Raw genomic sequence first — 18,763 nt, 5'->3', positions numbered from 1 at the left:
CACTAGCTAGATAAAGGAAACTTTGATTGTGCTTTCTGTAAAAAATCCATGGCTAAGACATAATAAAAAAAGTAACATGAAAAGCACATTTGAAAGTCAAATACATAAGTAAGCAGACAGCCATGTATATGTGTGATTCTTTTCTATATAATGCGGTGTGCAGGTTAACAGCTTAATCAAGCTGAAAGCAAATGATTATTCAGCATCAATAACCCCTATTATGAGTTGTGATATTTTTTTCTTTTAAATAAAAGTGCTTAAATAACAGGACAAGTATGAAAAATTTAACAAAAGCTTTTTAATAAATCTAATTTCACATGTGCTCATAAGCACTTTCCAAGCTTTGTTCTGCAACTAAAATGATTTTAATTTGAAAAATTCATCAGATAAAAATTATTTTCCTTAGACTTTGTGACATTTTATAGATCTTTGGTTTCAGGTTTAAGTAATGTATACAGCTCAATGTTAAATCATTGGACACCTGTGAGGGAGGAAGAACAAAGGAATACTGAAAGCCGCAGGGAATTGCCATATTCTCCAGTTTATCAGCGAGATAATTCACTGGGAGATTCTGACCAAGATGCAGAATAGCACGTGCGTCTTACCCTGTACTCTCATAAAAATCAATGAGGTTTTCACTTGCTTGCAATTGTTGGTGCTGAACTGGGGCCTGAAGAAGAAACTGCAGAATAAAAGAGCAGATGGAAACCCCAGAAGAGCAGCTGAAAATCTGCCAAGAGTGACTGAGGTGAAACAGAGCCAAATATTTTTATCAGCTCCTAAAACAAGACATTCTTGGTAGTGAGATCAGAAGCTGAGCAATCACACCAAATTATGCTTCAACCTGAGATGAAAATTTTAATTTTGTTCTTCCAGCCAGGATAAACAAGAAAATAGAAGAAAAACAGAACAGGAACTTTCTAAATACACCCAACAAAACCAGAGAAAACCTTATAATTTACAAGCTTGGGAAGTCCACTGGAAAAAAAAAATAAGACTGTATATAAAGGGGAGATGCTACACAGCAATTTTGATTCACTGAGATAAGTGTGGCTTGTCAGATGAAAGTTGCTTATCTGTTATTGTTTTATGGGGCGTTTGTTGTGCTGATGGAAAGCAAAGGTCAGACCTACACTAAAGAAACTTTAGCTGATTATCCAGAAGGCAGGGTTCAAGTTTTTATTGCTGGGGTTTCTATTAACAAGCCTGCGTCTTGGGCAAACTGAAAGGTGATGCCCGGTTCCAGACTAGTGGTGCACAACAGCCTGACTCCATGAGGTGCACTCCTGGGAAAGATGTCTGTGATGGGCTGAGAGGGCAATAAAAGCTTTCAGGGACTGTTCAGGAATGAGTGTGGCTGATGAAAAGAAAAGAAAAAAAGCACAAAAATAAAATTCTGGCAATTTCCCCCCAAAAGAGGAGACAAAAATAGAGTCATTAAAGACTTCTGTGGACTGTTTTAACAGGCAAATATAAAAAGGGTCTGGACACAGACAAATGGGGTGGGTTTTTTATTTTAAATAAATAAATAAGCAAGCTAACAACAATGACCCTACATACTGTCCTGAGTGGGAACAAAGAGGACCAGTGTGGAAGACAAGATATGCATCTCTGAAAGTGAGGAACTGTAACACTCCCTTTTAAACCTAAAACTATCTGGAAAAGCAATCAAACCATCAGGCAGGACCTGTATATTTTAGAATATAGCATTTGTAACTAAAACCTGTTCCTGACATGCAAAAAGAATGACCAGTTGTGTGGGGGACCATTTACTTGGGCTATAATGGATTTAGCCTCTCTAGGAATTACCCAATAACTACACATTCTTCCCCTCATCTTCCATCCAGCTCCTCACCCTCCTACAGCTGGTCCCAATGTGTTCCGTCCTCACCATTCTTTCCCTACCCTAGTGCTGAGAGGCTGAACAACAGGAATTGTCTTCCCACAGTGCCAAACCTTTGGAGCTCCCCACAAGCCCCAGCTTTACATTGCCTTTTTGTAAGTTCATCTTAACCACTGTTTATCAGGAAATCAGTGTCCCCAGAGCACGTATTTGCACTGGGTGCTGGGAACAGGCAACACAGGCATTTTGCTTGCTGCCGATGAAAGCTAAAACCCATGCAGCCAGGTTTGAGAGTAAGACCCTAGATGACAGGTAGGACAGAAGCAACCAGCTGTTTCACTATTTTACATTGCATGACATGAAGCAACTGGGAACAGTTTTTAGCCATAAAGAAGGCCAAGCTGGTGAGGATGATTTTCAGGCAGCCCAAAGTGAATATTCAACACATGAGTGCACACTAGGGTTTGCTGAAAGCGATCTTCATAATGTGGTTGTCTTCCACTTTAAAGCAGAAGCAAAAAACGTGTATAGTGAGGGCACTATTACATATATAGTTAAAGATGCTGTCCTTTATAAAGCGTGCATAATGTAAGAAGCGTGCTTTGGAAAAATCAAAACAAAACTGAATACACACTGAGAGCCTGAAAAATCTGAACTGGTGATTACAATTTCAGCAGACAACTTGGCGCAGACACATTCCTACTGATAAATAAAAATGTGGTTTTGAAGGCAGCTGTATATTGCACTTCACTGGAGAATTTACTTTCATTCTCCCACAAAATAGTCCATCAATGCATTAGCTCAATACTAACCGCTTTTTTTTTTTTTATTACTAGATGAATGTGTTTTATGTTTGGATGTGATATGGCTGACAGCTCATTTTTCCACTGCAGTCAACTCGATCTCATCCAAACTATTAATGTAACTGAGTTCCAACGCAGATTTGCCAGTGGACGTTAAGTCAATTCCCACTGACTTAACTGAGGACAAAACTCAGACCTTAAGCAACACAAGAAATGTCAGCTGGTGCAGCTAGTGAGTACAGAGGGTTTATTTTCCCTCAGTCAGAAACAGGCATGAAGCAATGTATTTAGGAGACCAAGCAATTTATGTAATGTCCTTGTTACCTTTATCAACATTTTCGCTCTTCTTGCAGTTTACTGTGGTATGGCTTGCTTTGTTGTAAGAGCTCCTATACCACAAACATTTCTGCAACTACAGTAACTGAATCAAAATAAAGACATACTTTGTTTCCAGGGAAAATATGCATACTATGGAGAACAGTAAGCTTTTAAAGCAAGTCATCTTCAAACAGAAGAGTACCCACCAGGTGGATTTTACAACTCTTATTTTAATATTAGCCAGTGAATTGTCTGGTAAATGCTTCTGCAAGATTTTATCTAGGACAAATGACAGCAATTTCCCATTTTTCATTTATATTACCAAATTCCATGAAATCTTCACAGTTAAAACTCAAGTTCATGCACTTCTTCAGTTTTCAGCTTATCTATCAAACTGTTGCTGTGTCAACATATACTACAGCTGTATGTCCCAGCACCCCCAGTTTTAATTGACCTTATGGAGCTCACTGAAAGAGAGCAAAGTCTTGCTTTGTAACCATGTATGTTCATTTCAGTAGCATAAATGAAGCAGATATTTTATAACCAAACCTTGCAAATATTTTAGTACAGTAACTTAAGTCTAAGCTGATGACCTAAAAAAAAAATATCAAACTGTTACCCATATACATAAGAATTAAAATACGTCATTTGTATAAGCAATAACTAGAATAACACTTTTAGAATTACAGTTTCTTACTATTCTGTTAACTTCATTGTTAGAACAGAAACTTGACAGCTCCAGTCAGGGCAGACCTCAGCAACCTCCTTCAGGCAGTCCTCCTCAGGAATATTTCTATCTCAATTACACTTTTACCAGCCTATGATGCACTGACAAGCTTTCCTCACAGATATATCACTGGGTGCACCAATAAATATCACATATTACTGCTAGCTATATTCCAGAAAAATCAAAACCAATCAATCCATAGGCCAGTCTACACAAAGATGCACTACTTCCTCTCACAAACCTGCAGTTCTGTGTGCTTACCAAAGACCTACTTTGGTGAACTATAGATGTGATACAATATCATTAGACAACTATGACACACTTAACACAGATATTTAAACAGCTAAATAATATGATGATGTGCAATACTGGTAGAACAATCAGCCAGACATTGCTTCCCTGGTTGAAAGCTAAACATCCAATAATGAACCCAAATTCCTGCTTCAAAAGTCAGGATAAAAATAATGTAAATAATTGAGTCAAATTTTGCCCTGTTTGTTCATACAGTTGCAGATTTTGTTAGCTTGTATTTTTCTTCCAGAAAGAACATCTAATTTTAACTGCAGAAGTACATTCAGATCACAAGAGGTGAAAATACCCCCACTTCTATAAAAAATAAAAATACAGGGAATTAAATAAATAAATAAATAAATACAGAGTCAAAGTCAGTTACCACATAACTCATTTTCACACACTTTTAAAACATACATATACATTTGTTTTATATGCAAACATGTATTTACACTGCCCTCTGCACCATTTAGTGTACTCTCTCCTTATAGCTCAAAAAAAAAACAACCGCCTTATACAGGAGGTGTGCTTTTTACTTATGCATTTATTGTGTGGGATTATACAACGTCTTTAAAACCAGAAATTCTTAACTGCAGACACTGACAGTACAGTCACATTAACAATACACATCAATATTGGTTCACTATGTTTGTTTAAGATCTTTCATATTGTGCCATGTATGCAAATGATGAGGAAGAGTCAGTGGCACCTCACCAGTGTCCCTCTGAGAACTCCAGACAGGCACAGGAGTCTCCTTCTTCCTCTGAATCAGAATTAAGTATAGAAAAGACAGCTGGGAGAAAACTAACACTTAGGGGCAACACAAAGGACAATGAGGTATCGCTGGAGGTAGAGCACAGCAATGGGAATAAATGATATCTCCCAATGTTCAGCTTTCAAAATCAGGACCTTAGTATCAAAAACATGCCATGAAAAACGCAGTGTCTGCCTTCCACCTTTAGCCAGCTCTCCAAAAATGCCATCCACTCTGTCTCCGCTTGTGCCAAGTCTCAAGACATACAGGTATCAACATGGGGAGCACTGCTCCTCAGTCAAGGGAAACTCCTGTCAGAAAGGACTTAGCTGCCTTTACAAAGGAGACTGAAGGCACACGAAGGGACCAGTTCACAAGATAGGCATAACTCAACAATCCTGTTTCCTTGAAAGCAATGTGACCTCAACATTAAGACCATATGGCACGATTACAACCACGCAGGCGACAAAGCCAATTACTCTTTCAGTGGGAGAACGGCTGTTTCACACCACCCCCTCTGATGGTACTCCATAAAAGCCACACCTATTCAGTTAACATTAAAATTCCACAAAGCCTGAGAAGGATACGCAATAAAAACTATGAGACCAACTACCAAGGGGAAAGGAAAGAAAACCTAACATACATAGGCAGATTAATACTTTCTTGTTGAAATACACCAATGATGTTAAGTCATTTCTGTACTCTTTTCCATGTATCCCCAAAATTTCCAGCTGGACAGCTGCTTGAGAATGAGCCCTCTGAAAGATGACACATACAGAGTATTAACTATGGTGAACATTTCCCATCTCCAGAGAATTAAGAACATTTTTCCTCTTGGATGCATATGGTAAAACAAGCCAAAAATTATTAAACACTGTCCCAGTATCTCTTTTATTATAGAGAAAGGCTATTGGGAAATGGTGCACATTTCGCCAAGTTTCCTTTGAGTCAGCTGTGAGTTTCTTACTTGCCAAATGTGGTTAAAATATAGAGTACAGAAACTGACAGTAACAACTAAACCAAGAGTTTGGTGCTGTGCCTTTAATTTAGATCAGATCTAATACGGGATTCTGACTGGTTTGGGTTTTCATAAGTATGTTAGAGAAAATGTACCAAAGACAACAAATAAAAAAGACAAAAAAGACTTAAAAATCCTTTTCTATACATAGATGACAGATGCCTCATCTACCGAAACAGCACTTTACAGGATGTCTGCAACGTATGCTTCATTTTTTCTTAAGAAGCACACAACAATCTTTACTACCCTATTTTTATACTCTACTATAAAACTATATTCAGGACTTCAGTACATATACTAACCCATGTATCCTGGGCTGCATCCAAAGGAGCATGACCACCAGGTCGAAGGAGGTGATCCTGCCCCTCTACTCTGCTCTTGTGAGACCTCAGTTGGAGTACTGTGTGCAATTCTGGTATCCTCAACATAAAAAGGACATGGAACTCTTGGGACAAGTCCAGAGGAGGGCCACGAGGATGATCAGGGGACTGGAGCACCTCCCGTATGACGATGATAGGCTGAGGAAGTTGGGGCTGTTCAGCCTGGAGAAGAGAAGGCTGCGTGGAGACCTCATAGCAGCCTTCCAGTGTCTGAAGGGGGCCTACAGGGATGCTGGGGAGGGACTCTTCGTCAGGGACTGTAGTGACAGGACAAGGGGTAATGGGTTCAAACTTAAACAGGAGAAGTTTAGATTGGATATAAGGAGGAAGTTCTTTCCTGTTAGGGTGGTGAGGTACTGGAAGGGGTTGCCCAGGGGGGTTGTGAGTGCTCCATCCCTGGCAGTGTTCAACTCCAGGTTGAACAGAGTCTTGGGTGAGATGGTTTAGTGTGAGGTGTCCCTGCCCGTGGCAGTGGGGGTGGAACTAGATGATCTTAAGGTCCTTTCCAACCCTAACTATTCTATGATTCTATGTAGTAAAACTTCGGGGAAAACAAAAAACCAGAAAGGTCTGATTGAATGTATTTCTAAAAAGTAATTTTATTTTAAACATGTCTTTGGTGCTATATGTAAAGCATGCTATAATGTTTTCATTGCAGTAAAATCATTTACCCAATATGAAAATACTAACATACGCCCAACATATACAAAAGGACATGTAAAGCTTTGCTGCATTCATAGGAAGATCTGTTCTGTCTTGCTACCACAAGGTTTCTAAAATTTGCTCCACTGGCCCCTACGAACTGCAACAAGTACCCTCCAGACTGAGGGGGGAGCTGCAGGATTTATTCCCAAGTACAACGTGGCATGCAGCCAAAGGAGTCACTTAGCAGAGTTTCTGGCCAAGCAGGAAAGTGTTCCATTTCTTCTGCCATTCATTGAGACCCACGAGGAAACTGAGACAGGAAGTCAGGCTTCCAGATAATAGGAGTGTTCCTAATGATGTCCTTTGGCTCACAGCGCAGAACAGTTCCTCTATGCTCACCCTTGCTACATCTTCTCTCTATATCATTTCCCACTGTAGAGGGGGAACAACAACAAAAGCTTTTTAAATGAGTTTTCCTTTGCATCCAAATCAAAGGGCCCAGTTAAACTGCATGGATTATCTGCTTCTGTACTGTGCATGAACAGCAACTAGTTGTTTTTTTTTTTTTAAACAGCTATTTATGCTTGGAAATTAGTCTAGTGCAATGCCACTGCAGAAAGATCCTTCCATTGCAATGTCTACTTTAAGAAAATCACAACACATCAAAAAGCAAATTACACCCGAATTATCTGGTTACCTCCTGCCTACATTGTAATGGACTGTTGGAAAAAAACCCCATACCTCCAGTAAGTATCAGTAGCCCTAAATATAATAGTTCCTTTAGTTCAAATTCTGACCTCATTAACCTTAATGTCACCATGCCATTCATCTTATTAGAAGTAACAAGAGATTTTGAGGAAGTGCAGTCTGGATGAAGAATTCAGCTTTACAAATTGCAATACATAAACAGAAAGCATTTATTATTCCTACATAAATGTTCTAGGACACAAAAATCAGATCATAAATTAAAACACTACTTCATCATAAAGGGTGAGGGGCAGTCAACATCCACCTTCATTTTCTGCTGTAGGTCCCTGCCTTGGGCATAGCTCCCTAGTGTACACTCCACATCATGGCCCACCTAACCCAATCCAGGGCCCATAGCACATCATTAATTCAGGCTTTCCACATTCCACCTGTGGGATCTGCTGTATCCCATGGCAGGATAAGAGGCAGTGCTACTGTAGCTATGATGGTCCAAAGAGATGAAACTCAAAGTTTGCAAAGAAAGTAGCTATCTTGTCTTAGACCAATCTTACAGAAAGAAAAAGTCTAACAAACTTTCAGACACACAATCTTTATAAGCCATGGCATTTCACCAGGTGGAAGAGCCACTGAACAATCCACAACAGTGTGCAAAGGCAAAACCAAAAGACCTTTGCAAGAACACTTCATCCCTATTTAACTGAATGACACGGAATGAAACACCACTAGAAATTCTGATACACGTATCATTGTTTCAATTAAAAGCTACCACCTCAGCAGCCGCTGAATACAGAAAGCAGTTTGATCTGCAGTCAAAATGCACTCAACAGAAGCTTCTGCTGGAAATTGCTTATCTACAGCTGCAGAGAGCTCATCACAGGATAATGCACCTCTCATTTGCATCTCAGTTTTTATCTGACTACTTGGCTTCCCCTGGAAGATAACCCACACAGCACTTTGTGATGTCAGTTTATTCCCTATGACTTCTTTAAGCACCTATTCAACCTTAAGCACAGATACCTGTGACTCTTCAGACAACAAACAGGAAGGAAAACTGATTATGAAGAGTAGAGGAAGGTGCAGTGTATGTTTGGCAGTGCCCCAGGGGGCAAGAAGTCCCTGCAGCTCCATCAGTGCAGGAGCAAGCTTCATGCATGCTCTTTTCCAGTGGACAGTCAGATGTGGAAAGGGTTTATCTTGATACCAGCACAGGCATAAAGAACTAAAAGGAATCAGTATCGATCAGGATGCAACAATGGGGATGTTAACTTGTTTTAGCACAGGCAAGTGGATTCAAAATCTTACCTAGATCTTTGCTGATTTCCATGACACATCATCTGCTTGTTGGAAGAAGAGGAGAGAAGAATTTCTCCACTGGTAAAGCCTAGGACATTTTAGGTCAACAAAGCAAAGCCAGAGTATATGAGCAGAAACCATGGGTCAAGCAATTTTTCTTCTATCAAATTATGTAGTTAGAACTATGTTAATTTTTGTTGATTTTTTTTTTCCTTAAGGACATTTAGTCTGAGCTTGTTCACAATTAGTAAAGACAAACAAAAGTTTACATTTACAATTAAATCTTTCTAAATAATTCAGCAAATCCTTGACTTCCTATACAACCCTGGGTCTGGAATGACTATTGAGTAAATTGGCAAAAATACCACATATGTGATGGAATGCTGTACCATACTCCAAATAAATCTAACACTTTTTGAAAATCCCAAACTATAGCCAAGAAAAATTAATTTTGTCCAAGTTGAAATAATTGTCATTACTTTAGCTGGCTCTACACACTGCTTGCTTAAATCACCATAAAATAGCTAGCATTTATGGCTAACATTTTAGATTTAGCCCTGTCAAGAACTGCTTATCTCCATAAACTGATCAAGGTGGCATCCCTGTATTTGGCCTTCTTACATGATGCAAAAGGGACCCTGTATTATAAATACTCTTTACCAATTCTTTACTTCTGTAGACACACTGACTGTGATCCATCAGTGCTACAATTCATACTTAATCCAGCTTCTTCCAATATAAAGGTATTATGAATGAAAATATCCAAAAGACCTGAAATAGGGTTTCTGTATTTTCACCTGTACTTCATGTGTGAAAGGATTTCAGCCTCAAGAATGCAGATAAAGGACACTCCATTCTCCTTCAGTTCAGGGATCAAAGGAACTACAAACTGTTAAAAGAGAATCTTTTCATAATGGAAAAAGATTTTTCTTCTTTCTTCCCCTATCAAATAACTCCAGAAAACCTTCCATACCTAAAGTGAAGTAAAGGATTATCTTCAAACAAGTATCCTCAGTCAAATCTAGACTGATTTATAACCTGCAGTCCTCACTCAGGGCACGATTAAAGTTCAATATGCTGAATAAATAACATGACAAAGAAAACAGAAATTTGTGAAACACAAAAATAAATAACTACGCAGTTAAACAAAAGATTTGTGCTGAGTTACACAGTCAAAAGGATAGTTAGGTCTATAGTGCAGTCTAGAGTTTTTGCAATTCATCCAAACTATATACAAAGCTTTGAAAAAAACACCACACTTCCTGCTCTGTTTTTATTTTACCATTTAACTCTTCAGCTTATTAAATAAATGTGGATACTGGTACACCTGCTCCTTTTAGTTTCCCACAATCTCTTTAGCTTCCAGCAGCTTCTGGGATAGGAAATGTTTTCATTTTTGGATATTGTAAATTACTAAAGAGACTTTCAGTGCTTGTCAAACTTTAGCTAGTGGTACATGATTTTTCTTATATTACAAACTACACTGACACCAGTTTCACGTGTCTTCTGTATTTTGTAACAAATGGCTTATTGAAATTACACAGATAAGGAACTGTATATGCAACTGCAACCATCATGTTCATCAGCATCTTTAGCCATTCATCAGATTGAACAATTAATAAAGTATTCAGCTATGACAAGAAGAAACTTATCTCTAAAGGCTGAGAAATTATTGCAGTAATCTAAATCCAGTCTTATCCTCAGGCTTCTTAAAAGAGGATGGGGGGAGGAGGAATAATCAGATGCTCTTGCAAGCTGCTGGATATTTTTCACACCCCAGTCCAGCAAGAAAGAACCTGCAATCATAAGGTCACTGAATGTAAGATTTCATGATACTCTTGTGTTAGTGATGACAACTACAGAAACCAGGGCAAAAATCCAACTGCCTTCATTAATGCGCCTGCAAAGCATGTGAGCACATGAATACAAGCAAGCCATAGCTCAAGTACACAGAAGTAAATTAGTCGGCTCTACATTTTATTAGTTATTCAGCTATAAATATTCCCACTGATTCCAATAGCCTCTAGATCTGGTTTAACACACAAGTTAATGTGGCATTTCCCGGGGCGGGGTGGGGGGGGGGGGAAGGAGAAAATTAAAAAGGCATCCACACAATCTGCACATGCACCTTTAAAGATCCTATACAGATACTTACACAGGCATACGTGCTTCAATTATACTTCCTTAGGTAATCGAGTGAGCATGTATATTCATGCATTTAAAGATAAGCATATATAAAAGTGGTCTGCTGAACCCATAATGATAATTAGATAAATGCAGTTTTCTTCTTGTATGCTTGCATACATTCATTTTCATCAAATAAAGTTGGTCAGTGCGTTTACAGTCATACTGAGCTTTGAAATCCATTCACTTCCCAAAATAGCTAAATCGCATTTATCTTTCAGGCATGCTATAAGACATGAGTTTAAAAAGCATTTAGGGAGGGCTGAGGAACAAAGGAACTGCAACACTGGATCATATCCAAGGTCCTGTCTCCGACAGCAGTCACCACAAGCTGCTTCACAGAAAGAAACAAGAATCTGCAGTAGGTAGCCAAGGATAATCTTGCCACACATTAGGGTTGGTCCTGGTTTCCAGATACTAAAGACTGGCTTGAACTCTGAAGCCTAAGATATAATATCCACTTGAAAATGTTATTATTAATTATCAGAGCTCCAGATACCCCTGCTATCTACTTAAATGTCATATTGTATATCCAAATACTGCCTCAGTGGAATCCTTCAACAAACTTCAACCTAAAAAAAGTTGTATAAAAACCGCCACACATCTCCTTTTCTCTGGTCTCAATTTGACACTTCAGAATTTAACAGAATGAGTAGAAATGAAAATCTTTTGTATCTTCTTGTATAACTCCTTAAATTGTACACGTTTATCACTTCCCTTCTTTCATATACTTTCTTCTAATCTGAACATCTTTTTACCCTGTTTTCATTATAGTGTTTTTTCCAACAATCTAACCTTTGTAGAACACAACACTTATCCGCATGCATCTGGTTCCTTAGCTATTTATAGGCTTGATTTATTATTTTTTTTTTTTTGTCTCAGGGTTTGTTGGGTTTGGGGTGGGGGAGGTGTTAATAATTTCTTTTTCAGGCATGAAAAATTAATCTATATTAGTTTTCAGAACATAATGCCATTACAGCATATATGAACAACAGAATAAGGAATGGAATCGAGAATTTAGTCCTGAATCAATCATCTTGAATAACTGCACAGTTACAGAAAGACTGAGCAGTCTATAAGGACAGGCTGACAGACAGACCGAAGATCCTGGTACTAAACTGAAGATCACAAAAAGATGGGTAACAAGCCACAATTGTAAGAGTAATGTTGAGTAAAGGGAAAAAAGTGAGTACAAGTAAAAGTGATTTATGCAAATCTGTTATAAATATAAGGACATTTTACCAGATGGAGAAATTGGGCAGTTCATCATCATGTTCTCACACCCGCAGAGTTGTTCTAAAACTACTCTTCATGAAAGCAAATATAATTGGCTATACAAGTAAACTGTTTAAATAAATCTTGATATTATGTAAGAACCATCTGAAATTATTTTCTTTACTTCTCTAAATCATCTGGAAATACAGAGAAGCTCTGTCTTTTGGTCACTCTGGAATCAATATACCCTATTCAAAATTCTTTATTGGAGAAGTAGAAAATATGTGGAAAGTCTTTCGTGATACAGTACCCACAACAGCAAGAACATACCTAACTAGCACCTATTAAAATTCCAGACACCAATACAACTGATTCATTTATGTTTAATAACAGTTAGAGTTATTTACTAGGAATATGTTTAACTAATGTTTCAGCATGAGAATGATGTAACCCACCTGCACAGCTCTTTAAATACTTCCCTTTCAGCTGATGTCCATGCCCCCTCACTTCTTCCAAGAGCTGATATTTTAACTCCCCCATACAGTTTACAGTATGCATGGAGCACAATGTGGCTGGAGAGGTACTGGCACCTTTCAGATCCAGCAGTGTATCTCGATCATTCAGTTTTTGTAGGAAAAGGGATGAAACTCATCAGGACAGCAAGACAGATAATTTCTAAATTCAGATTTAAATGCACTGAAAATAAATTTAAAATAAACAACTTTCCTTTGCATTTTTTTGTCCTGACTTTGTTGGTATTCTCTGATCAGATAAGAATTCCGATACTTACTATTCTTTAATGCAATATAACAATCTGGTATTTTGTCAATGACATATATGAGAATACCAACCTAGAAACCTCTGAAAGTTTGAACCCTGGTAAGATATGCCACGACACTGACAGTCCTGGCCCAGCTAAACTTATTTTGCTGAATAGCACCAGCTTTAGCCATGATTTATGGTGATGCTAAAATTAAAGCTCTCTCGTGTTAATTTAAGCAACATTAAAATTTTAAGTATTTCATGTAACAGAAATTGTTGCTAAGAATGTTCATATGTTTTAAATTACTGAAAGGATACCTCAGATTAGGCATATTGTTCTGTGAAATAATTAACAACCATCAAAAGGAATAAAAACAAAAAATCAAAATCAATTCCTAGTCAATTGTTGGTAGACTATCTCAACAAAGTATATATAGAAAAGAAGCTGGTTAAAAAAGACTGCATATCCTATTCGGCATCGGATTTTGCACACCTCAAGAAAAAGTGATTACTTATTTTAGAACAAAATTGATTTTTTGGCATTTTGGTCTTGACAATCTTTGCGTTTAAATATTAAAGGGGAAACCCACAAACCTACATTTTGGAGCATTATTGCTCTGTAAAAGCTATCTCTTTGTGCTTCAACACTCTCAAACACTTGATGCTCACAGATTTATAGTCACTCAAAATTTGCACTTGCAGACCATTACTCAGGCAAAAATCCCAGTAAGAGTCATCTGAGAGTGTTCACATGAGTAGGAACTGCCTTCAGTGCAGTCTGTGTGCACACAGGTTGCACACCAACATTCTATGTATGTCCATGGCACAGCCTCCACACCCCCCAGCTCAACCTGTTCTGGTGCATTGCTATTTATAAAAGTTTTACGCTTCAAGTACTTGTAGTACTCTTATTCCTGTTGTTCAGCAAGGACAGTCTTCACATCAGATCTTGATATTTATGTACATGAGTCCAACAGAGACAGAAGGTTCATGTATGCATTCCGTATAAATATTTATAGCTAGATATTTCAGGCTTTGACTGCAGTGTTTAAAAGATCACTGGCAGCCAACTAAGCACTGCAGTGTGAGGCCTCTGAGAACATGATGGTCATCCACAGCCCACCCATCCTCCTCGTCCTCCTCATTTCCACCTGTGAGCATAGATGCCCAGTTTTTTGCTGCAGAACTGTCAAAGCACTAGAGGACAATCTTACAGAAAGCCTAATGACAAGCTAGAAGTTGTATTTGGAGAAAATAACTGCTAACTGCTTTTCCCTTGATGTATTCTCCTGCTTACAGAGAGAAGAGGACTAGGTGACTGGTCAGGCAGCACAGGGAAAAGCTGAAAAGTAGAAAGTGGAATCACTGGAGAAAGGGAATCCAGAAGCAAGGAAAATTGTCATAGAAACAATGAAAGAGAAAGAAAGAAAGATGAGCAGCAGACACAGGGAATGAACATGCATTAGAACACATTAACAGATTAGCCATTGGCTCTTTCTTAGCCAAGAAAAATATCCTGAGAGAACTAAAAATACCTGAAGATTTCTCTAGTCACACTTGCTGTTTCTTCAGCTCTGAAGGGATGTATAGAAAGGATGCGGACAAAGGTTCTTTGTGATCAAGAATGAGAAGAATAGACTGCATTCAATAATGACTGGAACAAGTAGCTTAGATCCTAAGGAGGCTGATAAATGTCTGAAAAAAACACTACAAAATGCTTCTCATCCTACTGAAAGCTTTGAAAGGCCAAAGTTTAGCTTTGCTTTGGCATACTCTTAGAATTCTCCTTCCTTCAGGTATATTAAAAAAAAAAAAAAGAATAATTTTGCATAACCCTAACATTTACGCTAAAGCTAGACCATAAAAACCTATTTCAGCTTAAGGATAAGCACACAACGTCTAAACAAAGACTAGAGATTTCTCCCCTTGTTTATTCACTGTTGTAAATTTTGGAGTACTGTAACGCATCCAGAAGGAAGAAAAAAAAATAATAAATCTGTTTTCCTCCACAAGGTCCCCTGCACCTGTGAAATCCAGAAGTTGATTCTTCCATTTTACAGCCCTTCTGTCAATACCATGCACCACAGACATGACTGTTTCTCTCCAAAAAGAAGTGAATGGAATTATGTCATAAGCCTATCAACCCTGCTTTCCAGAGGGGCAATAAGAATGACATAAGGCAGACATCCAGGTGTGGTGAATGTTTCCGAGCTTGCCTGGGGGACCTGATTCCAAGCTCAATTATATTTGTCAATTAGGCTTGTTCTGCAGTGATGTAATACTGCTCCTTGCAGGTCACTCATTTGACACACCGGAAATATAGTCAGAAACAGATCCCTATGGAAAGTGGTCTGGACATGAAATTGAGCCCTTGGTGGAAGAATATGCACAAAGTTAGAGTGTCAAACATATTCATTTAGTTTTTCCAGAGTTTCCCTACTGAATTAATCTTTTCAATGAAACTGAGGAGAAAAAGAACATTATGTTCACACAAATCTCTTTCAGAGATGTTAAGATAACACATTAAAGGGCATCACAGATAAAGTAATGGTGGAAAAGCATGAAAAAGAAAAGAAAAACTAACAGAAAAACAACCAAAGAAAAAAAAACCCCAAAAAACAAACAGCATCCAAACAACCAACTACCCCTTTCCCCTCCACCCAGGAAACACAAATACAACATAAAAGCTGAATTTTTCAGTAGTTGGATTTACCCCATCCACAGTAGGATGAAGGCCATTTAAGACAGACTTCAGAAAAGCTTGTTTCTGTTTCAGCTGCCTACACTGTGCGTTTACTACATGAATACTCACAGTTCTGTCAATCTGGCAAGTGATATTAGCAGCACAACCTCTATGTTAGTACAAACTGCACAATGTATCTTTCAGAACTTACTGCATGACTGAAATATAAAGATGAAAGATCTCAATTACCTAAATCATGCAATAGAATCAAAATGCATAATCAGAGGTTTTAAGAATTTTCATATTGCCAGACTGTACAATTAGCATCTTACAGCTGAAAACATGTCCCAGAATACAAAACACAAAAAACCCAGCCTAACAGAATAGAAGGCTGCTGCCACAACACTGATAAACAAGTTAGACTGCAGTTACAAATGACACAATGTAATAATAATACTAAACATGTACCATCAACTTTTCAGATTCTTTACAAATAAAATATGTAACTACATTTCATACCCAAGATGGGAAATACTAATACCCCTCAAACGTTTTATTATTTATAAAGGTGCAAAACCCCACATTAGTTCCTTCAATTTTTGCAGGTATGACAAATGGACACGAGAAGGGTCTCTTACTTTTCTCTTATTCTGAAGCAGGCACACATACATAGTTACATTTGCACTTAGTCAAACAACAGCAAGCTAATCAGCTTCCAAGTTCTGAAGCTGTAAATCTAATTGTTTGTCTTTATTATGATTCTTTGACATTTCTATCCAACTTTACTGGGAAAAACAGAAAAGGCTCTGTTCCAAGATAAGCAACTGTTGCATAATTTAAAGAAAAAAAAATGAAAAACCAATTAAGTGCTTTGTGTTAAAAAAAAGTCATCCAAACTAACTACAGTGAGAATGTAAAAGTTTCAATTAAGTTTTTCTTGGGAAAAGTTTCCCCAGTGTAAGACAGAATTCCTAGTGTAGAGAAGACCAAGGCTCACAACAGGGAAAACCAACAGATCATGGAATTCAGCTTTGAGCCTACTCCTTAAACTTTCAATATTTTTTTTAAGTGAAATACCTCACAGAATAAACACTAGAAGAAGCTTACCTGAGGACAATCAGCTGTCCAGAGGCTGGAACAGTCCTAAGTGATGCAGACATGAAACAAAACTAAGACTTGTTGCCTAATCCCCCATGGCTTACAGTATTTTAAGTGGAAATTCACACCAGTGTCTCTTCTGTTTGTTGTCATTTTACAGAAACAAAAGAAAAGCCTTCAAAAACCTCTGTAGTATCAAGTGCAGACTATGAACAAGTACTACAGGATGAGAAATTCTTCTCCTACCCATCTCACTCTGTGTGTTTCCCAGCATAGATACTCTTAATATACTACAAACTGTGGCAAGAATGGAAAAAAGAAAAACTTCAGGAATCCACGGATAAATGTATATGTATGCTGCAATCCAAAAACTTCACAGTGCCTGTTTAACTAGGCATTTTTGTTTGACTCATACCTGATTTATACAAATGCTGATCTACATTCTTATATCTTTGAAGCCTAACATTGCGATGAGTATGGCATTCCCAGTTTCCATCTTCTGGCAAATTAGATCTTGAAGATGAACTAAGAATGCCTTACACTTGAACTTCACAATGGTAAACACTGAGGGCAATATCCTGCAGAGAGACACGAGGAAATATCTGAGACATCAGAAGCACAGAAACTGTGTTACATCACATCCCGCTGTTAGAGCATGCCAGGATACTTGTTATAAAGAGAAGTAGCATGACCCAAAATTCATACATAGGTTAAAGGTCTGGAGACAAACACACAGGAAACCACACAGCTCATCAAGTTCTTCTGCACAATGTCAATAACTTCCTTACAACACTCGTCTCCCCAACACCGTCACAAAATTTCTCCAGGCTCTTCCCTTCCCTGTAGCACTAACTCCAGTGCTCTCAAGGCACTGGCTTCACTGATGAAATTGAACCTCAGGGTTGTTGCATAAAATAGCTGCTGGTCTAGATGCAATTGGAAACATCAGTTCAAGAAACAAGACCTACCCCTACTGTGCATCTGTCAGGCCCCTTCTTTCTGCATTTTTCACAAAGCTGGAAACAGTGTAAGAAAATACACTTTTCAGCCTCTATAGCATCCTGCCCTATGCTGCTTCTGGAGACTTTAAGTCAAAGAAACAGTGTGATTCTAGGTACATTCACTAAAACAATCCCTTCTTTATAAAAATGTTAAAATACACAGAGAATACCCATAAATAATCCCACAGAAAATACCTATAAATAACATAACAGAGGCTGTCTCATTCTGGCTTTGGTAAATGTCTCCAGCTCTTCCACAAAGGGAAAACCAAGTCCAAAGGCAGCTACAAAAGGTTGATTCAAAGAGTTAGGACTATACCTATAAAGTCACAGAATCCTGACTATACCTAACCATAGATCTGAGGCCTCGTCTACTGTGCTTTCTGTCACAAGATCACATTTTCTCATGTGGTCTGTGAAACAAAAACTAAGCAGCAAACACTACTCAATGGAGGAAACCAAAATGCAAGTAACTTTTAAAATACAGGTGATCCCATTTTGCATGAACATACTTGGGGGAATCTTAGTTGTGGTTGGTTTCAAAACACTTTATTTGCTCACAGATTGTGGTGGGTCAAATTATTCTAGTACATCTATAAAATCTATATGGAGCTCACTGAAGTTTTTGAAGGATGTCACTAGGTAAAACCATGACTTTGGGCATTCCCCCAGTTTGCTTGCAGAAATACACACAACAGGGACCTAACTTTTACCAGACTGAGGAGTTTAAAAAAGAAAGAGCACTTTTACAGTCTCAGCTGTAGGGCCTCAAGATGCAGTAAAAGCAGGTGTTAATTATATCTAAGATACAAACTTTGCATACACTGAAGACAATCTCAGCAAGGATTATCTTGTTTTATCCTGTTATCTCACACATGGAGCAACCACACAAATCTGAGTGTGAACAACTTGCACCCCTGAGTGTGAAGCCTAGCTTTGTCCTTTAGGGCCTCACTGGGGAAACCATCCTAAGGGCAGGTATCAGTAAAATTACTCGTGGGAGTCCAAAACCAATCCCAGATGGCAAGACCTAACCAAGG

At 38.2% G+C, this 18,763-nt stretch overlaps 1 protein-coding gene across 13 annotated transcripts in view; it reads right to left on the bottom strand.

The window, feature by feature from the left end:
- TLL1 (tolloid like 1) overlaps window positions 1–18,763 on the bottom strand; it is a 151,035-nt gene that overhangs the window by 111,261 nt on the left and 21,011 nt on the right. For 8 of the 13 annotated variants that reach the window (XM_065694047.1, XM_065694037.1, XM_065694030.1 and 5 more), the window contains one exon: window positions 8,790–8,868. The exons of 2 other annotated variants lie outside the window; for them this stretch is intronic. In XM_065694047.1, coding sequence (XP_065550119.1) covers window positions 8,790–8,868 — 79 coding nt within the window. Of the gene's footprint in view, window positions 1–8,789; window positions 8,869–9,577; window positions 9,670–9,753; window positions 9,858–15,753; window positions 15,794–18,763 lie in introns of those variants that run through there. 3 more of the 13 variants (XM_065694068.1, XM_065694060.1, XM_065694077.1) reach the window with 3 other exon arrangements.

This window comes from Lathamus discolor, chromosome 1 (genome assembly GCF_037157495.1).
Source record: "Lathamus discolor isolate bLatDis1 chromosome 1, bLatDis1.hap1, whole genome shotgun sequence".
NCBI lineage: Eukaryota > Metazoa > Chordata > Aves > Psittaciformes > Psittacidae > Lathamus > Lathamus discolor.
Note: the sequence above shows the minus strand (reverse complement) of the source record. Positions and strands in the feature narration are given on the sequence as shown.